Below are 17,528 nucleotides of genomic sequence, written 5' to 3' on the forward strand. Positions count from 1 at the left end.
TTAAAATATAGTATGTCCAAATTCCGAGAAAACAGAACTTTCTGTGTTTAATATAGGACGACACTGATTTAAAATATTGGCATGAAAAGAACTGAGTACCCACCCTAATGGGCAGCAATATACAACACAGGAGAGGTAAGAATGGAAGAGACTGGAAACATTCCCTAATCAAACTTTGGCTCCCAAACTGGGAGTGCACCAGGATATAAACAGAGAAGACTAATGGGCAGGTTTGCCATCACTTCCTAGATCAGTCAGGAGTAAGGGTGGCCTAATGTCAGCACTCTGAAACGCCTCCTGAATCCATCCACCCATCTGCCCAGCCAGCCAGCCACCCATTCATTCAACAACGGCTTGGAAGGACTGAAGCTGCTTGAATGAGGAGATACAGGGGTTGGCGGAAGCTCACTTTCTAGGAGGTTTAATAAGACAAATACACAGTTGCACAAATCACCAAAACTGAGTGGCCAGAAAGTAGGGTCTTTGTAGAGAAATGACACTTAAAAGGTGATTTGGGACCCTGCAGGAACTTGAGAGCTGGGCTAAGGCATTAGCAGCCTTGGAATTCACCTTCCATGGCGAGTGATGGATAATCACTCAATGGTTTTGAGCAACAGGGTGATTCTGAACTGGATAAAGAAGGGAAAGAACTGTTCATAATTAACTGACATTTAAGACATAAAAACAAGATTCAATGGCAGGGTCCTTCATTGAGGTCACCTCCTGTGTGGACATTTGGGCCCTGCAGGTGCTCAGAGTGGAAGTGCTGCCTGCTCCGTCACAGCTTCAAACCCCAGTACTTGGTACCTTGTCACATGTGAATGTGCAGGAGCCAAGCAAGGGAGCTTAGAGATGCAACAAACTTCCCCCAGGGACGGTAATGCGTGCTAAACAGATGCTCCCGGCATGCACAAACAGATAAACAGATACAGGACACGGGGTTTCTACGAGTCTAGTGGGCACCCCCTGGAAAATCAGATCACAGAGAAAAACTTCCTTTTATGAGCAGGCAGGGACTGGTCTCTTATGAAAGGCCTGGAGTTTGGAGAGGTTGTGATTTAAGAACAGGAAGGACTCATGCTGCTTCTCTCCTTGATTAATAACGTCAACATGAGCAAGAGGTGGGGCTCTCGGGTATGCAGAAGTGACCAAGATAAGCACAGTTCATGAATCCTATTTTTAAAAGAGCACAGAAACAACCCTGGATTTTGCTCTAAAATGAAGAGATTCTGAGAAAGCATTCTAAGTATGCTGACGTTCCAGGGCAGCAGCTAAAGCCATAACATAATCCTGTATTAACAATTTAAAGAATAACCCATGTGGGCTGGCAGGTCTGTTTATCCACAAGCGTCTGGAAATGGAATCTGCCAAGCTGGTGAAGGACATATTTTTTTGTCACATGAAAACACACACCACACGCTACATTTTTAGATGCAAAGTGTTCACATATTTCACTTACTGTCATTGTTAGAGCCCGTTTCCATAACACCATAAGGAGGAGCCAGAAGTCCTGCCATGTACTGTCGGTATTTCTGAAAGACAAGATTGTAAACTCAATGCACAGATACTTACTCACTTGGAGCATTCATTTATTTACATGTTGAAAAGCAGAAACATCAGTCATCAGGGAACGTCGGAGTCTTGTATTGATAGAGCCTGAAATGTGCTGCCTGGGACTCGTGGCCTAAAACAAGGAAGCTGTGTTCTAAAGAGGCCTTCCCGGATACGGCGGAGCGTGCCCCTACCAGGGAGGGGGTCCTATCCCAGGTCATTTTTGTATTTGTGACTAAGTATCCAAATTGTGTGGGCCTTTACCCTCCCTCCACCTCCTGCCCTGCTTCTCACTCCAGCAAGCACACGTTTCGGTGGAAGAGAAAGAAAGACACTTGGTTTTTACAGGCGCAGATACAAATAAATAGGTGAATGACACTGAATCTGCTTTCTTTCAAAGCAAAAAAGAAAAGGTCTGTGTTGAAAGAAGTTGATTTGCTTCCATTTACCCACTTCCTTTCACATCTTCCACCTGCCTGTGGGGAGCTTTGTGACCTCCGGGGAACTGTTGGTATGTTATCCAATAGAACTGTTTGGATTCCCCTGAATTGTATCCCCCTGACTTGTGGTCCAGGCAACGTGAGGCTCGGGCATATATAGTGGCCCTCAAGGTCTGTGCTGTTTTGAAGGGAGAAGGCTTGGAGAGCATAAAGCAATCTAGAGCATCCTACGAGAGAGAAGTGGCATTTACGAAGAATGGAAAATGATTATTAGACATCCTCTCTTGTCAGGTAATAATACAGTCCCCTCCCCACCCCACCCCCCAGAGTGAAAGCTGGGAGATTTTAGCTCTCGCATGGTGTCATGTATATTTATGGTTTCTAATTACGATGACACAAATGTTAAACAGCATCAAAAGAATCAACCCTCTATAACGTGCTGGGGGTTTACACAAACGTCAGCAGAAAAGACTTCATCTGTAGCAATGGGCAGCTGGCAACACACAATATTCGAGCAACCATCTGGCCCATTGGGTATATCTGAATGGTGTTTGTAACATTGATGATTTCTCAAAAGAGCCTTCTTCCAGTCAAGATGTGACTAGTTTTTATTTCTTAATCCATTTTTGCTCTCATTCTGAGGCAACTATACCAACACCTGCATGCAAACATTAAAAACCATGAATCCCTCTGCTTCTGAGTTAAGGAATCACTCACACATGCTCACAGGACCAATCTTGCACCCTGAATTCCTGACACTTCCTTTGATAACTTCCCAATTCTGATTCCCTTCTTTCTGATGACACTATCTACTCTTAGTCCTCACTAGAGAGCATTGATTAAACTCATTTCTCAGCATGGCATGATGCTGGACCCAGAACAAAACAGGCTCAAAAGGAGGAGAAGGGGATGGGATGGGGATGGGGATATGTTCTAAGAAGATTTTGTAACACCTTCCCCCCATCCCGCCCCCCCCCCCTTACACACACACACACACACACACACACACACACACACACACACACACACAGCCTTTTGAGTTATTCCTCTAACTGTTAGCAACTCCCTACCGGGCTCCTAAAAGAAATCATTCATGTTAAAGTAAAGGAGCAATTTTGCTTTGCTTAGAAATGTTTTGGATGCAGGAGATGTTCTTTGTCTCGGGCACCTCAATATCAAAGCTCATGAACTCCACGAAGCACCTTCCTGACCCCTGAATGAATGGGACTTCGTCTTCCTCCAACTCCATAGCCTGTGGTCTGCAGCTCACTCATGGAGCGCATCATCAGGGCTGCAGCTCCTGGGAACAGGAACCAGAGCAGCCTCTGGGGGCCAGAGTGCGACCTGGAGCTCAGGTCTATTGAGCACCTACCCCATGCAGTGTCCTGGGCCCTGGGCTCACTGCAGAGAACAAACTGACAGGCCCTTTGAGCTTGTGAAGTACCTGTCTCCTGTCACATAGGATACCGTGGCTTGCACATAACGCAAACTTGTCACTTATCTGTTGAATTTTAGAATTTTTTTGGAAAATTTCAAACATAGATAAAAACAGAATACCACATACCTAACATCCAGGCTCAATAATTATTAACTTATGATCAATGTTATTTAATCTACACTGCTATCACTTGCCCCTTCCAGAATTATTTTGAAGCGAGTCCCAGATATATCATGTAATCCATAAATATTTCAGTATGAATCTCTAAGAGAAGTCTTCTTTTCCCCTAAAGAAAACCACAGTACCACTATCACAATTAAGAAATGTAACATCTCCATCATACCCACTTAATACTCAAATTTCTGTTTCATAAATGTCACAGCTGAATTGAATTTAAAAAGTACTATATCTGATAACACAACATTGGTTGCAATATAACAACTTTGGGTGTAGTGGAGATTGCAAAACCAGGATTGAAATGTTTATGTCTATAAATAAAAAAAGTCCACCTTTTAAAATCGATGGGGCACGTTTTAATAAACATTCGCTAAAGCAGGAAACTAGTTCCTCATGTAGCACCCTGCAGCACACCCTATATTCATTAGGATAAAAACAGCTAACTGGCATAAAAGCTATACCAGAAAATTGGAATGTCTAAGTTAGTTGCATATTGCTTGATCTTTAGGCAGCAGTTCATCTTCAAGCACCAGTTAAAAAGCGGCCTATAAAGAACATATCAAATGAAAAGATGCTGAACCTTACCCATGACAGAAAGGCACATTAGCACTATAGTGCAATATCCTGTTTTACTTGTCAGATTTGGAGAAGTTTCAAAACATTGGCTAAACACATTATTAGTGAGAGTGGGGAAAACAGCTTCTCTCATACTGGTATATTGCTTATTGGAGTAGAAAATGAAACAATCTTAGTGGAAGGCAATTGGAAGTATCTGTCATATTTTAAAATGTATATTTCCTTTGATTGAGCAAGGAACCTCCCTTAGAGGGCAGAAATAGAGCCTCTTGAATACAAATGCAAACACGCCTATCTGTTTGTAATCCTATATAATAAAAGACTAACATGCAAATCGAGTGAACGGCAGAACGACCCGTCACTATGATGCGCACTGACCACCAGGGGGCAGATGCTCAATGCAGGGGCTGCCCCCGATGGTCAGTGTGCTCCCACAGGAGGAGTGCCACTCAACCAGAAGCCGGGCTCACGGCTGGCGAGTGCAGCGGCGGTGGCGGGAGCCTCTCCAGCCTCCGCAGCAGCATTAAGGATGTCCGACTGATGGCTTAGACCTGCTCCCTCAAGGGCTCCCGGACTGCAAGAGGGCACAGGCTGGGCTGAGGGACCCCCTTCCAGTGCACGAATTTCGTGCACCGGGCCTCTAGTAGCAAATAAAACCACAAGCAGGAAATAACCCAAATGTCCACAAAGGAAATGACATCTGGGTTACTTCTTGAGAAGTAGATGAAGATGGATTGTTTCCTGATAGATGATGTTAGAATATTATACAGCCATGAAAAAGAACGAAGTATCACTATGTGTGCTAATGTGGAATGAACGCTACAGTATATTGTTACATTTTTAAAAAGCAAACTACAGCACTGTGTGTAGAGTATGCTACCATTTTGTGGAGATAAGAGAATAGATGTGTGTTTGTGAACATCCATAAAGACCTGTAAATGCACAAGCGAATATACAAGAAAGTAGTAACAATGACTGCCTCTGAGAAAGAGATCTGGGTGCCTGAGGGTCAAGTGGGAGAGAGACTCCATTTTCACTGTTCGTCCTTGGCTGAGCCAACACTGAGGCAGTGGGATCACCCACAGTGACTGTCTGCCCAGAGGCTGGACTGGTGGGGTTGGCCTGCAATGCCCTGCAGTGTCAGTGACCTGCAATGATGCCTGGCAGTGAGGGAGAGTGGCAGCAGGAGAATGAGAAGACAGCTTTTCTCTCTTCGTTTAACATGTGGAAGTGGGAATAACTCCCTTCAACTATAAAATCCTCCAGAGATGGGAAAATTGGGGAGTTAGATACTAGGCTTCCTTATAATAGGGCTTATTGATACTGAAGTGATGAATTGAGAAATGAGAGAAGGCTGTATTAGTAAATCTAAACCATGGAGTTTAAAAGCCATAGAAGTTTAAAAGCCACTTCAAGCTTCCCGAGAACCAGAATAAAACTAAAGGGAATTAGCCAAGGCCATGATTGAGGCACCCACATGAAAATCAACACAAGGCCAGCCTAAGTCTGAGGTCAGCAGTTTTTCAAAGGTGACCCAGCACATTTTTATGGTGGTTACTTAATGTCACCACTACACATCTCCCCCACCCCAGCCACTGGGGTGTGTATTGACCTGGCTGAATCCCTTGATAATGTCCTCTTTGGGGGCCCTGGTTGATGTTCCCTTGCAAAGCCTTTCCCTGGATTCCAACATACTCTAACACCTCAATAGCTTCCATGGCCTAACTCAATTATTCTTAAATTGCCATATGCACTGAGAAAGAGCTATGCCTTTAATGGACACCGATCCACACATGGAAGGCCTCTGGCTGGAGGAATCCTACTCCCTAACCCTCCAGGACCTCTGAGGGCTGGTAGGAAACAGTATTCACAGGACAGGAAAACCACAAGGGCTTCGAGGCTCTTGGAAGAGTTTGGTAGGCTTCATTCTTAGTTTCTACTCTGGGCTTTGCCACTAATCAGCTGAGTCACCTCCCACACATCCTCCAAGCTCTCTGGCTTCAGTCTCTGAATTTGATCCAGGGTTTTGAAACCCTGTTCTTCAGCAGAACCCCAAATTTCCTCAGGCAAGGGCCCCTATGGCAACTAGAGCATTTTCACTGTTATCTGTTTTATAGAATTCCAAGAACAATTTCATTTGAAAGATGACTTTTGCTTTTGAAAAAAATAGAAGTTTATAAACCACAAGATTAAATAATCCTTAAACTTCCAGCCAGACAAAGGTCACTCAAAGATCTCTACAAAGAATCAACAAAGACCAATTTAGGATTTCCCTAGGAAGTATTAGCGACTCTGTTCTCCATTAGGAAGACATCTATGGTTGTGGATTGGCCATGCGAAGGTTGTTTCATACCTGAAAGGTTTATCCAAAAAACCACGGTTACTAAGGATTTAACTGAGATGCACCCCCCCAGTGCTCACCTTCTCACACTGAAGTGTGCAGAACCCCGTGGGGGGGGGGGGGGGCGCTGCCAGCAGGGCAGGCCGGAATGCGAGAGGGGTTAACAGGCACTCTTCCTGGAGCTTAAATTTTATTCTATGTCAAGTAGTTTATACTTTTACATTAAGAAGTAGAAAGCTAAATTTGCATAAATTTTAAAGATTAAAGCATGAGACTTCAAAGAAATTTTGAGCATGCTGCTGGCTATGTCTAGCTACAAAGGGTCTAGATCTGGGCATGATGTATTGATTTCATCTGCATTCAGGGAACTTCAATGAAAAAAAAACAAGAACCTCTGATGCTATGGGAAGCATGCAGACATTGGACTCACACAAGAACGGGGTCTTGTGTGAACTTGAGTCAGTTTTTACCTCAGTTTCCTGGCTAAGGGACCTGGAATAATAACACCCATCTTTAGGGACCATCAGGAGGATGAGATAAAAACAAACAGGAAGGCATGAGGATGATTGACAGGACCTGTGTGAACAGCTGTGGGGGATATATGCTCAGAACAAGGTGACACTATGAGAGTCCATTGTGTCAGAGTCCAGGATTGGGGAAGAGTAGAGAGCACTGTTCCAGGAATGTGAGGCTGTCTTACCATAATGTCCCATTTGTTACATCTTTACTAGGTTCTCCCAATGTATTAAAGCCCAGTTCACAAAATGTGATGGCAAACGGTTTGTCTGCGCTTTCTCTGAGAGCATCCTGATTATGCAGTAGAACCCTATATAATAAAAGGCTAATATGCAAATCAACCAAAGGGTGGAATGACTGATCACTATGACATGCAACGACCACCAGGGGGCAGATGCTCAATGCAGGAGCTGCCCCCTGGTGGTCAGTGTGCTCCCACAGGGGGAGCGCCACTTAGCCAGAAGCCGGGCTCACGGCTGGCAAACGCAGTGGTGGTGGCGGGAGCCTCTCTTACCTCAGCTTGGACATCCTCTGAGGGCTCCTGGACTGTGAGAGGGCACAGGCCGGGCTGAGGGACCCCCACCTCATTTCATGCACTGGGCCTCTAGCAGTTTAGAATAGGGCATAAAGTTCAGATCCCTTTTTTCTGTTTCTTGGCAAGAGTTGTTTCATGACTTCTATATGATGTACAACATGTGATGTAAAAATGGACGTGACATACTGCTCTAAAATCTCAGAGAGCAGAAAAGAAGGGACAAGTCAAGCAGCTTTCAATGGAAACCTTCGAGCAGAAGTTTAAAGCCATGTGTGCTGCTAGACCGGGTTCACCCCTCCAGCCAAGTTATTCTGTTTCCTTGATTCTTGATTTCCATAGCATCGGCATGATGGGGTACAAAGAACCTACATAGCCATTTCTTCAATGATGTTTCGCTACATCCTTCGGCCCCATTACATGTATTTCTAAATGGAGACAAAATTCTGCTTGCCAACGCCTGGCCATTTTTAATTCATGACTGACCTGAAAGAGCTGTAGTTTGGAGTGTCATAATCACAACTATAGCTACTGGAGAAAGTTTTCCAAACTCAAATCGCCTAAGAGTCCTACAAGAAAACAAAGTTTCTCTGGAAAAGCCACCTGTTTGAAATTTTCTCTCCTACTGGCCTGTCAAGGTGCTGAGATCCCCATGTGGGGACCCTAAAATACCCTCATCAAGTGAGAGCAGTTATTTGCTATGTGGAGTCATAGCTTTTAGCTAGTTCTTATTCAGTCAGAGTTATAATAGAAGTTAGTCAGGTTAACCCTGAAGGACAGGCAGAATAAATTCACTTAGTCAAGGTGATAGGGGAGGTACAGCGAGGTGCTCACAGCACGGTCCTCACAGATGGGTCCCCACAAACACCCCCCAATTTCCACACAAACAATCATCTCAGGAGCTTGAAAGGAGAAAGTACAGAGTGCAGTGAAAATGTGGCTTGGTGTGGAGAGTGGGGCAAATTCAGATTTGGGGGTCAAAGGGATGACATGGAACTGAGGCTGAGGAGGCTTGGGAGTGAGGGATGGGGCAGGGAGAGCCAGCCTTCCAGGTGGAGAGGGAACCCACGTGGTGCTGAGACAAAGAAGACCAGTCTAGCAGGAGAATCAGGACAAGGCGGTGGGGAGAGGGATGGCCTGAGGCCTGGGCCATGCAGGGGTCTGACAGGAAGGCCCTGCAGGTCATATGAGCATTTTGAACGTCATCAAAGTACAATGGGAAGCAGTTTAAGCGGAGAAGTGACAAGAACAGATGGGTGTTTTTAAAAGAACATTCTGGCTGCTGCATGGAGAATGGTTTTGATGGAAAAACAAGGAAAGCATAAGCCATTAAGTAGATGGCAGGCCTGACGGGGCCCCTCAAAGGGGCCTGAACAGGGGAGGAGGAAGAGAAAAGGACTAGCATAGGGGGTGGTAAAGACACTTTTTCCTGGAGGCTAAACCATCTCTAACTACCTACAATTAATGATATTAAAGACTCGGATTTCTGGATGAAGCACACTCAATACATCCGTACTTTTAATATCACTAAAAGGCTCAGAGATTTCGAGGGGCTCAATGGAATGATTATAATTTAAGTCACGCTCTGCATATTCAACTAATTAAATTAGCCACAAGCTCCTCCTAGGGAAACTCAAGTTGAGAGCAAGACACACACACAGTAGGTCAATGCTACTTAATTGAGAGGCATAATATACTGTGCTCTGGGGCTGCTGCCACAAATCAAATCCTCTCTTTTTGCTAAGTCTGAGCCCACGACAGCCCATCTACGTATACATGTGACTGTGAACATTGACAAAACAGCCACTGCCTCCTTGTTCACAGAAAGAAAACCAGATGATTGACGTTTTATGTAACCATATGAGTCTTCAAAGGGTGATGGATATGAAGTATAGTAATTCTGAATGAAAATAATCAAGCCCAGCTCTTATAAAACTAACCAGAATACCAGTAATACATATCATGGAAACATGCAAATCCTAAAAAGGTGCTTAAATACTGATAATACAGAATTAGGATGCATCTATCATTTAAAAATCTAAAACAAAGGGTAATTTCCCAGAAAGCAATAGCCCCTGACTGTCATCCCATTAGAACAAACTACTAACATTCTGTTTTTGCTTTCTTGCTCTACAATGTGCTGCACAGAGAGTAGTAGAGCAGGAGGGGACATGAGGAGTGAGTCAGGGGTTGCTACGGTCTGAATGTTCCCCTCCCCCTTTATATGTTGAAATCCTGATATTCAAGGGGATGGTGTTAGGAGGCGGGGCCTTTGGGAGGTAAGAGGTCATGAGGGTGGAGCCCTCATGAATGAGATCAGTGCTCTTATCAGAGACCCCTCAGCTCCCTAGGTCCTTCCAACATGTGAGGACACACGAAAAGTCTGGGACCTAGAAAAGGGCCTTCACCCAACCATGCTGGCACCCTGATCTCAGATGTTTAGCTTCCAGAAATGTGAGAAATAAATGTATGTTGCTTATAAGCCACTCAGTGGTATTCTGTTATAGCAGCCCAGATGGACTAAGGGGAAAAGAAAGACTTTCCTGGCCCAAATAGATATCTGATCTTCCCACTTTATTTATTTTTATTTTTTTATTTTTTATATATTTTATTGATTTTTCACAGAGAGGAAGAGAGAGGGATAGAGAGCTAGAAACATCGATGAGAGAGAAACATCGATCAGCTGCCTCTTGCACACCCCCCACTGGGGATGTGCCCGCAACCAAGGTACATGCCCTTGACCGGAATCGAACCCGGGACCCTTGAGTCCGCAGGCCGATGCTCTATCCACTGAGCCAAACCGGTTTCGGCTGATCTTCCCACTTTAGAGATATTCTTTTCGTTTCTGGCTTGGCCTCTCAAACTCTGAAGCCACTATGCATTTCTCTGGCTATTTTCTGATCAAGTGTCTCTAGAAGCATCCACGTAGAACTCACCTATCCTTAACTCCAATCCTACCTGGAACCCCCAGTGGGAGCCCAGTACCCTAGCTTTTGCCACAGTCATACACATTGGACACGAGAATGGAAACTATACAGGGCAGTGGCTTTTATCTGTTTTGTGCAGATAAAACTCAACAGCCTGGAGAAGGCTACTTCTTAGTTCCAACAATTCTTGACTTTTGCAGACTTTCTACTTTGATTCATTCCAAACTCTTGAAGCCTTTCTGACCACACACATTGTTTTTGCCTACGTTCTTCATCTCCCTTCATTATCATTTCTATCATTTCTGCTTCAAGATATACTGTATAACTACTGCATATATCTGGGGGATCACAGTAATACAGCTCTGAGTGGTTTTGGAAGCTTCTGCTCATTGTGGGATACTGTATCCCTTGAACTCTTTGAGTCGTTCTTGGTTTCTATCGTCTCTCCACTCTACCTAAGATGAACTCCATTTTCCTTGCAGTGTGTTCTACGGGGCCTCACCCAGGTCCCATTCTTTTAATTGCTTTCTATATTATCAAATAACAGATTATCCCTCTGCTCCCAGGTGCTGATAATGAAAGTGGTGCTTTAGCCTCCCTTGGAAAACAGTGTGGAGGAGGGCATGACGGTGTCATGTGTCAGAGGGGGCGGAGCATGAGAGAGGGCAAGGCTGGAAGAGTTGGGGGACACAAGCTATAAGATCCAGGCAAATGTGAGCTCCATCCAGTTCTGCAAACTTCTGCTGCTGCTAACAAGACTTCTGAGCCTTCTCATGAGCTGCCCTGCCTGCTTCTCTAGCCCCAGTTCCCACACTCTCCCTCTCATCATTCATCTCTAACCCACTGGCTCCTTTCAGATCCTCAAGTGCACTGAGCTTTCACCTGTAGGCCTCCTGCTGCCTGGAATGGGCTTGCCACGTGGCCTTGCCAATTTCTATTCATCTGCACTTACATGTGGCTTCCTCGCAGTGTCTTTCCTGACCCCAGTTTATATGACTCTCTCATTATTCTCTCTCCCTGCATCATTCTTTGCCATCGGTGTGCCCAGGCAATGCCTGGCTATGAACTGTGTGAGTGTGTGCCAGGCAATGCCTTTCTCCTCTGTCCCACTACAGCCTCACAGAGGGCAGGGAACACATCTATATTCTCCCACAGGGCCTCAGACACAGCAGACGTTCGATAAATATTTGTTGAGTGAATGAATATAAATGACATAATTTCTTAACCAGTTTCTCAATAATAAACCAGAAACATTACCATGTACCTGTCATGGCTGATGGAAGGACTAGATGAGATAATGCATGTAAAACTCCTCACAGCCCAGGCACACAATGAATATCGGTTCCCATTCCCTCCACACCATGATTTCTTCTCATACCGATTCTGCCAAGGGGCACATTTCCATTTAAAAAACAAACACTCAAGAGAAAAACAGGCCTAATGCATGCAGATCTATAAAAATCATTCTAATGATTTGCAGATATGATGAAAGAAGCTATTTGAAATCATATGATGCACATGGTCAAATAGCTCTGTGATGTTTGTTTGCTCTTTATGAATAAGCTTCTTGCTTCCAGAGAAGGAACAGAAGAAGCATGCAGATCAGTTGATGCTGATAAAAATAAAACCTAAATTTAACACATCAAAGTCCATGAAGACTAATCAATTTTGTAATTTAAAAGGAAGCACTGAGGGTTAGAGCAGCCAGTCTGCTCTACCAGAATTAGCACCAAAATGCCCTCATTAGTGAAAATTTAGTTTTAAGAGACCCATGTATGAATCTTGCTGAAAAATACTGGCAGCCATATATAAATAGCTGAAAGTAGAAAATGATTCATTTTACATATCCAACTTATTCATAATTCCGCCCGTTTATGTTCCTTTCTAAGCCACACCATTTTAAAATAAATTTGCCTTTGGATTTTGTTTTAACTATTATTCTCTCTCTCTCTTTTTTCTCCACCCTACTATAATCAGTTTTATTACTACAAAATAAATAAAAGCACATGATAACAAATTTAAACTACAAGGTGTATAAAATGAAAAAAATTATCTCCCCTAACTGCCCTCCACTTACTGACCTACCCAGTCTCACTTCCAAGGTAACCACTGCTGACAGTAATGTCTTCCATAACTTCCAGAATGTTCTATGCACACACCAATGTAGCATCTCAACCAGTTTTAAACAAATGGGATCATATGGCACATGATGTTTTAGCCTTTCTTCTCTCTCTAAGAATATATCCTGGATAGCTTTTGATATCAGAATACATTTCACCATTGCTTTCTTGTTAAACACTTCATTTTTTGTTGTTGTTGCTATATATCCATTTAGCCCAATTGGGATAAATCTGGAAAATATATTGAATTTGCATCATCAAAATATCTTCCCTGAGTTTAAAGCAAAAAGAAAAAGATCATATACATGGGTCTTATCAAGTGGTGATTTTAATGTTATTCTTAAGATGAGATAGCACTGTAAAAATTTAATTCCAAGGCAAACAAATACGCAAGCACATTACTCAGAGAAGTTCTTTGATCTCTCTGATGGCTTTATCTAATTGGTGTCATTATGTTGTAACTCCACTGACTGCCAACTGTATTTTTGTAAACTTGGCAAAGGCTTCCCATGTAATACATTTGAAGAAAAAATAGTGTGTGTGCTCTCTCCCAACACTGTCAGAAAGAAAAAGAAATGTAATTAAATTTCAATCTCTGACAGTTCAGAAATAATGGAATAAAAACTGGAAAACATTATGAATGGCATTTGAATATTATTAGTATAAAAGGAGCCAGATTTATTAATTTTGATAACTGCATTGTGGTTATATAAAAAAATGCCCTTGTTCCAAGGAAGCATGCACTGAAATATTAATATTTAGGGATAAAGGAGCACAATGTCTCAACTTACAAATGATTCAGGAAAAAAAAATAAAAGAGAGAGAGAACAATAAAGCAAGTGGGGCAAAATGTAAGCAATTGGTAGAATCAGAGTAGAGTCTAGAGGAGCTATTTATACTATTCTTGCAACTTTTCTGAGTATGTTTAAAATTCTATCAAAATTAAAAGCTACCAAGAAATGAAAAGGAGTCAGGGTTGAAACTATAAACGAGCTTAATGCGTTTATTCTGTCAATATCTTCCCTTCCCAAGCAGCTCAGTGACAAGCTCTGTCCCCATTGTGTAGGCCCAGCTGCCTCTGCCTCTCCAGCAAGTCCTTATCGGAGTGGGAGCAGGGAAGGTCCAAAGTTGCCCTGGGTGCCATGTGTTCAGGCATCCGGCATGTGGGGAGATGGGGGGCAGGGCTGAAAAGAGCTAAAAAGCCACAGCTCTCCCCTCATCGCTCACGTGCTCGACCCCCATACCTGAGCTTAGGCCTTTATTTGTTGTGTGTCCATTCCTCCCTTGCTGGGACTACAGCCCAGCCTTCAACGCACTCCACAGACTGTCTTGCCCTTGCCTGCCCCTCTTCCCTCGCGCCCCTTATATCTCTAGTTCTAGCCCAAAATACCACCTGCCCTTTACAGATGACCCCAAACCATGAGACAATCACCTGGTCTGATTATTTGCTCGGTCACTGTTGGCAAATCTTTTCTCCAAGCCCCACCCAACCAGCCCAGAGAATCCCCTTGGTCTCAATGCCATCCTGGATCAGATAGGGATTTTCTAAGCTCTTCTAGTGCTGTTGTTCTGATGGTTGGCCACTGACTCAGGAGTCAGCCTTACAGCTTTTGTAACTAGGTTTTCTGGGAAATGCATTCTGGCAGATGTCCCACCTCCAGTGTTAACAGAGCTGAAGCGTCTAACTGTCCTACGCAGATTAACCTTTGATCACACACGAAAACAGATTTCTGCGACAATCTAGAAACTCAACTTAAAAAATCAATTTCCTGGTCAGAAAAATAGTTGCTTTGGGTTTTTCTATAAATTATCTCTACAGTGCCAGAAGGAGAGAAACAACTTTTCTACTAGTCAACACAAAAATCTAAACAATATAATATGGTTATGCTATGCTTGTGAAAATCCAAAGTATAACACATGAATGTGGGTTTTCCAGTATTTGTAACATACAGGTATATTTTATTTTATTGAAAGTTTAAATAAAATTTCTAATGTTTTCAAAATAATATTACCCCAAATAACATTTGCCCAAGTCAAATATTATATATATATACATATATATACACACATATATATACAGTTTTAAAATAAGATCTATTGAATTAAATACACTAAAGTATATTTAAATTTTGGGAGGAAATTAAAGCACATTGCATCAGAGAGTTAGAGCAATCTGGGGAGAATAAGATTTTAGGGGGAGAAGGAGTACATAACAAAATTTCTTAGAAGCCTCACTAGGAAAGGAAATATTGTCAACCACCTTCTCACAGCTTATCTGAACAAAAATAATTCTCCTTCCTCCCATGAAAGTGTCAAGCTAAAAATGACACCTTTAAGGACAGACATAGGGACAGCCCAGGAGGAAGGCAGCCAGGTGAAGGACTCTAAATCTGGACCCTAGGGCTCAGGGGAAAAAATCTTGTCTGAACCTTCTCTGTCCACCCCCAACCCCTCTAAATGATGACAATCTGGTTCCTCCTCCAGCAGAAGTGGGCTTGTCCAAACCACCTGCATCCCAGGGAGCTGAGCCACCTGCCCAGCACCTCTTCTCCTCACCTATGGGTGTAAGGAACTGGCTCCTGATACCCGCATTCCTCTTTTCACCTTGGATCCATTTTTGGCCACTGGCTCTGCTGCCATCCCTGTCGCAGTCCAGACCCCTCACAGTCATGGTCAGGTTGCTCAAAGCTCTGGGTTCCGGCCTGCAAGTCCACCCCTCTGATGTTGACAAATAACAGGGTTCCTGTCCTCCAGGCCAGTCTCCTAGGAACCTCTCACCCCAACCTTGTCATGCTGCCAGCCATGCTCTCAGTTGCAGTTTGACAGGAAGTTCTTTGCACACTGTAAAATACTGTGCACATACTCTTAGGAGGAGTGAGTGTAGTTGCTATGCTGAGACACAGAGTGAAGAAGACAATTTAAAAGCAGCCTAGAAACCAACCAAATGGGAAAAGATAGTTGCAAATAATACCCATGATAAGGGGCTAATATCCAAAATATATAAAGAACTCATACAGCTCAACAATTAAAAACCCCAAACAATCCAATTAAAAAATGGTCAGAAGACCTGGACACTTTTCCCAAGAAGACATACAGATGGCCAACAGATAATATGAAAAGATGATCAAGTTCAATAGCTATAAGGGACATGAAAATCAAAATCACAATGAGATGCCACCTCACACCTATTAGAATGGCTACTATCAATAAGACAAGAAATAACAAGTGTTAAAGAAGATATGAAAAAAAAAAAAGAACCCTCATACACTGCTGGCGGGAATGTAAATTGGAGGTTCCTCAAAAAATGTAAAATAGAGCTACCATATGACCCAGCAATCCCTCTTCTGGGTATCTACTTGAAAAATTTGAAAACATTTATTTATAAAGACATAATGGATACTCCTATGTTCATTATTCACAGTGGCCAAGATATGGAAAGAACTTAGGTGTCCTTCGATAGATGATTGGATAAAGAAGATGTGTTGCATATATACAATGGAATACTACTCAACCATAAAAAATGATGAAGTCTTGCCATTTGTAACAATATGGATTGATCTTGAGAGTATCATGCTAAGTGAAATAAGTGAGACGGAAAAAGATAAGAACCATATGATTCACTCATAGGTGGGATATAAAACAAAAGCGACAATGAACAAACAAAATAAACAAACTCACAGAGACACACAATAGTATGGTGGTTACCAGAGAGAAGAAGGCTAGAGGGAAGGGAAAAGGGTAAACAGCGTCAAATACATGATGACGGAGGGAGACCAGACTTTGGGTGCTGAGCACACAATGCAATATACAAATGAAGTATTATAGAATTGTACACCTAAAACTTACATGATGTTATTAAACCAATGCTACCTCAATAAATTTAATTAACAAGTAAATAAAAGTAGCCTAGAGAATGTTCACCTTCCTCTCCTTTAATTAATTTATCCAAATCTGGGTCTTCAAAGAACACTAACTGGGAGATGGTTTGTCTTTGGGGTAATAAAAATGGTCTAAAATTGACCAGGGTAATAGTTGCTCTAAAAGCTACTGAGTTGTACCCTTAAGTAGGCAAATTGCATGGTATGTGCAGTATGTCTCAATAAAGCTGCTTGGAAAAAGAGAAAACAGAGTTTGGGTTGTGAACCTAACTTACCCAATCTGTCAGAAGGAAGTGATCAGAAAAAGATGCAGGAAGAGTCATTTTCTGGAAATTCTGGGTGGGATCTGCTGAAGCACACACCCTGATTTTACCTGCATGAAGCCCAAGTCTGAGCACCCCTCCCACAGGCAGCTGCCCCCGCAGGAACGTGGCACACCAGGAGAATTGGCCAGTGTAGGTTTCTACGTGCCTATAGCATGCAGAGCTATGCTGACTTTTTTCAGCATTTGATTTTTCCAAACAAAAAGAGAAACCAAGCACATAAAACCCAACAGTGAATTGATGAGCAACTTTGCATATATATAGAATTTCCAGGCAATAAAGCATGCTCTCCAACAAGCCTGCCTTTGTTTGAAGGAAAATTACACTTTGCTTTCTCACAATGCCCTCTGCCAAGCCCAGTGTGCCCTCCTAATTTAAATTAGTCTTTCAATTATATTATCATTCCAAAAGAAGCGAATTTTCACTACACTCATTTAGGGAACTTAACCAAAACTTGAATTGGTGTTGGAAGGAGGTGGCAAACCTCCTTCTTTGCCACAATCCTAAGATTTAATCATTTTCTGAATATCTAGAAATATTATTTTGATTATGTGAATGGCTTTAAATAGCTGTTTATGAAAAACTCACACTACTGTAAGTCTACAAAGAAACATGCCTAATATAAAATGTGAGCAGGAGAACTAAACACAAATTGCACAATTACTTTCTAATTTGTAGATTATAATTCAGTGTGTCATAATGGTTTATC

General features: G+C 42.7%; 1 protein-coding gene across 9 annotated transcripts in view; it reads right to left on the minus strand.

Moving 5' to 3' along the window:
- RAPGEF4 (Rap guanine nucleotide exchange factor 4) overlaps positions 1 to 17,528 on the minus strand; it is a 269,856-nt gene that overhangs the window by 115,812 nt on the left and 136,516 nt on the right. For 8 of the 9 annotated variants that reach the window (XM_079782132.1, XM_079782138.1, XM_079782137.1 and 5 more), the window contains one exon: positions 1,460 to 1,532. In XM_079782132.1, the coding sequence (XP_079638258.1) occupies positions 1,460 to 1,532 (73 nt within the window). Of the gene's footprint in view, positions 1 to 1,459; positions 1,533 to 15,174; positions 15,299 to 17,528 lie in introns of those variants that run through there. The other variant, XM_079782141.1, reaches the window with a different exon arrangement.

Source organism: Cnephaeus nilssonii (genome assembly GCF_951640355.1).
Source record: "Cnephaeus nilssonii genome assembly, chromosome: 10".
In the NCBI taxonomy this organism is placed as follows: domain Eukaryota; kingdom Metazoa; phylum Chordata; class Mammalia; order Chiroptera; family Vespertilionidae; genus Cnephaeus; species Cnephaeus nilssonii.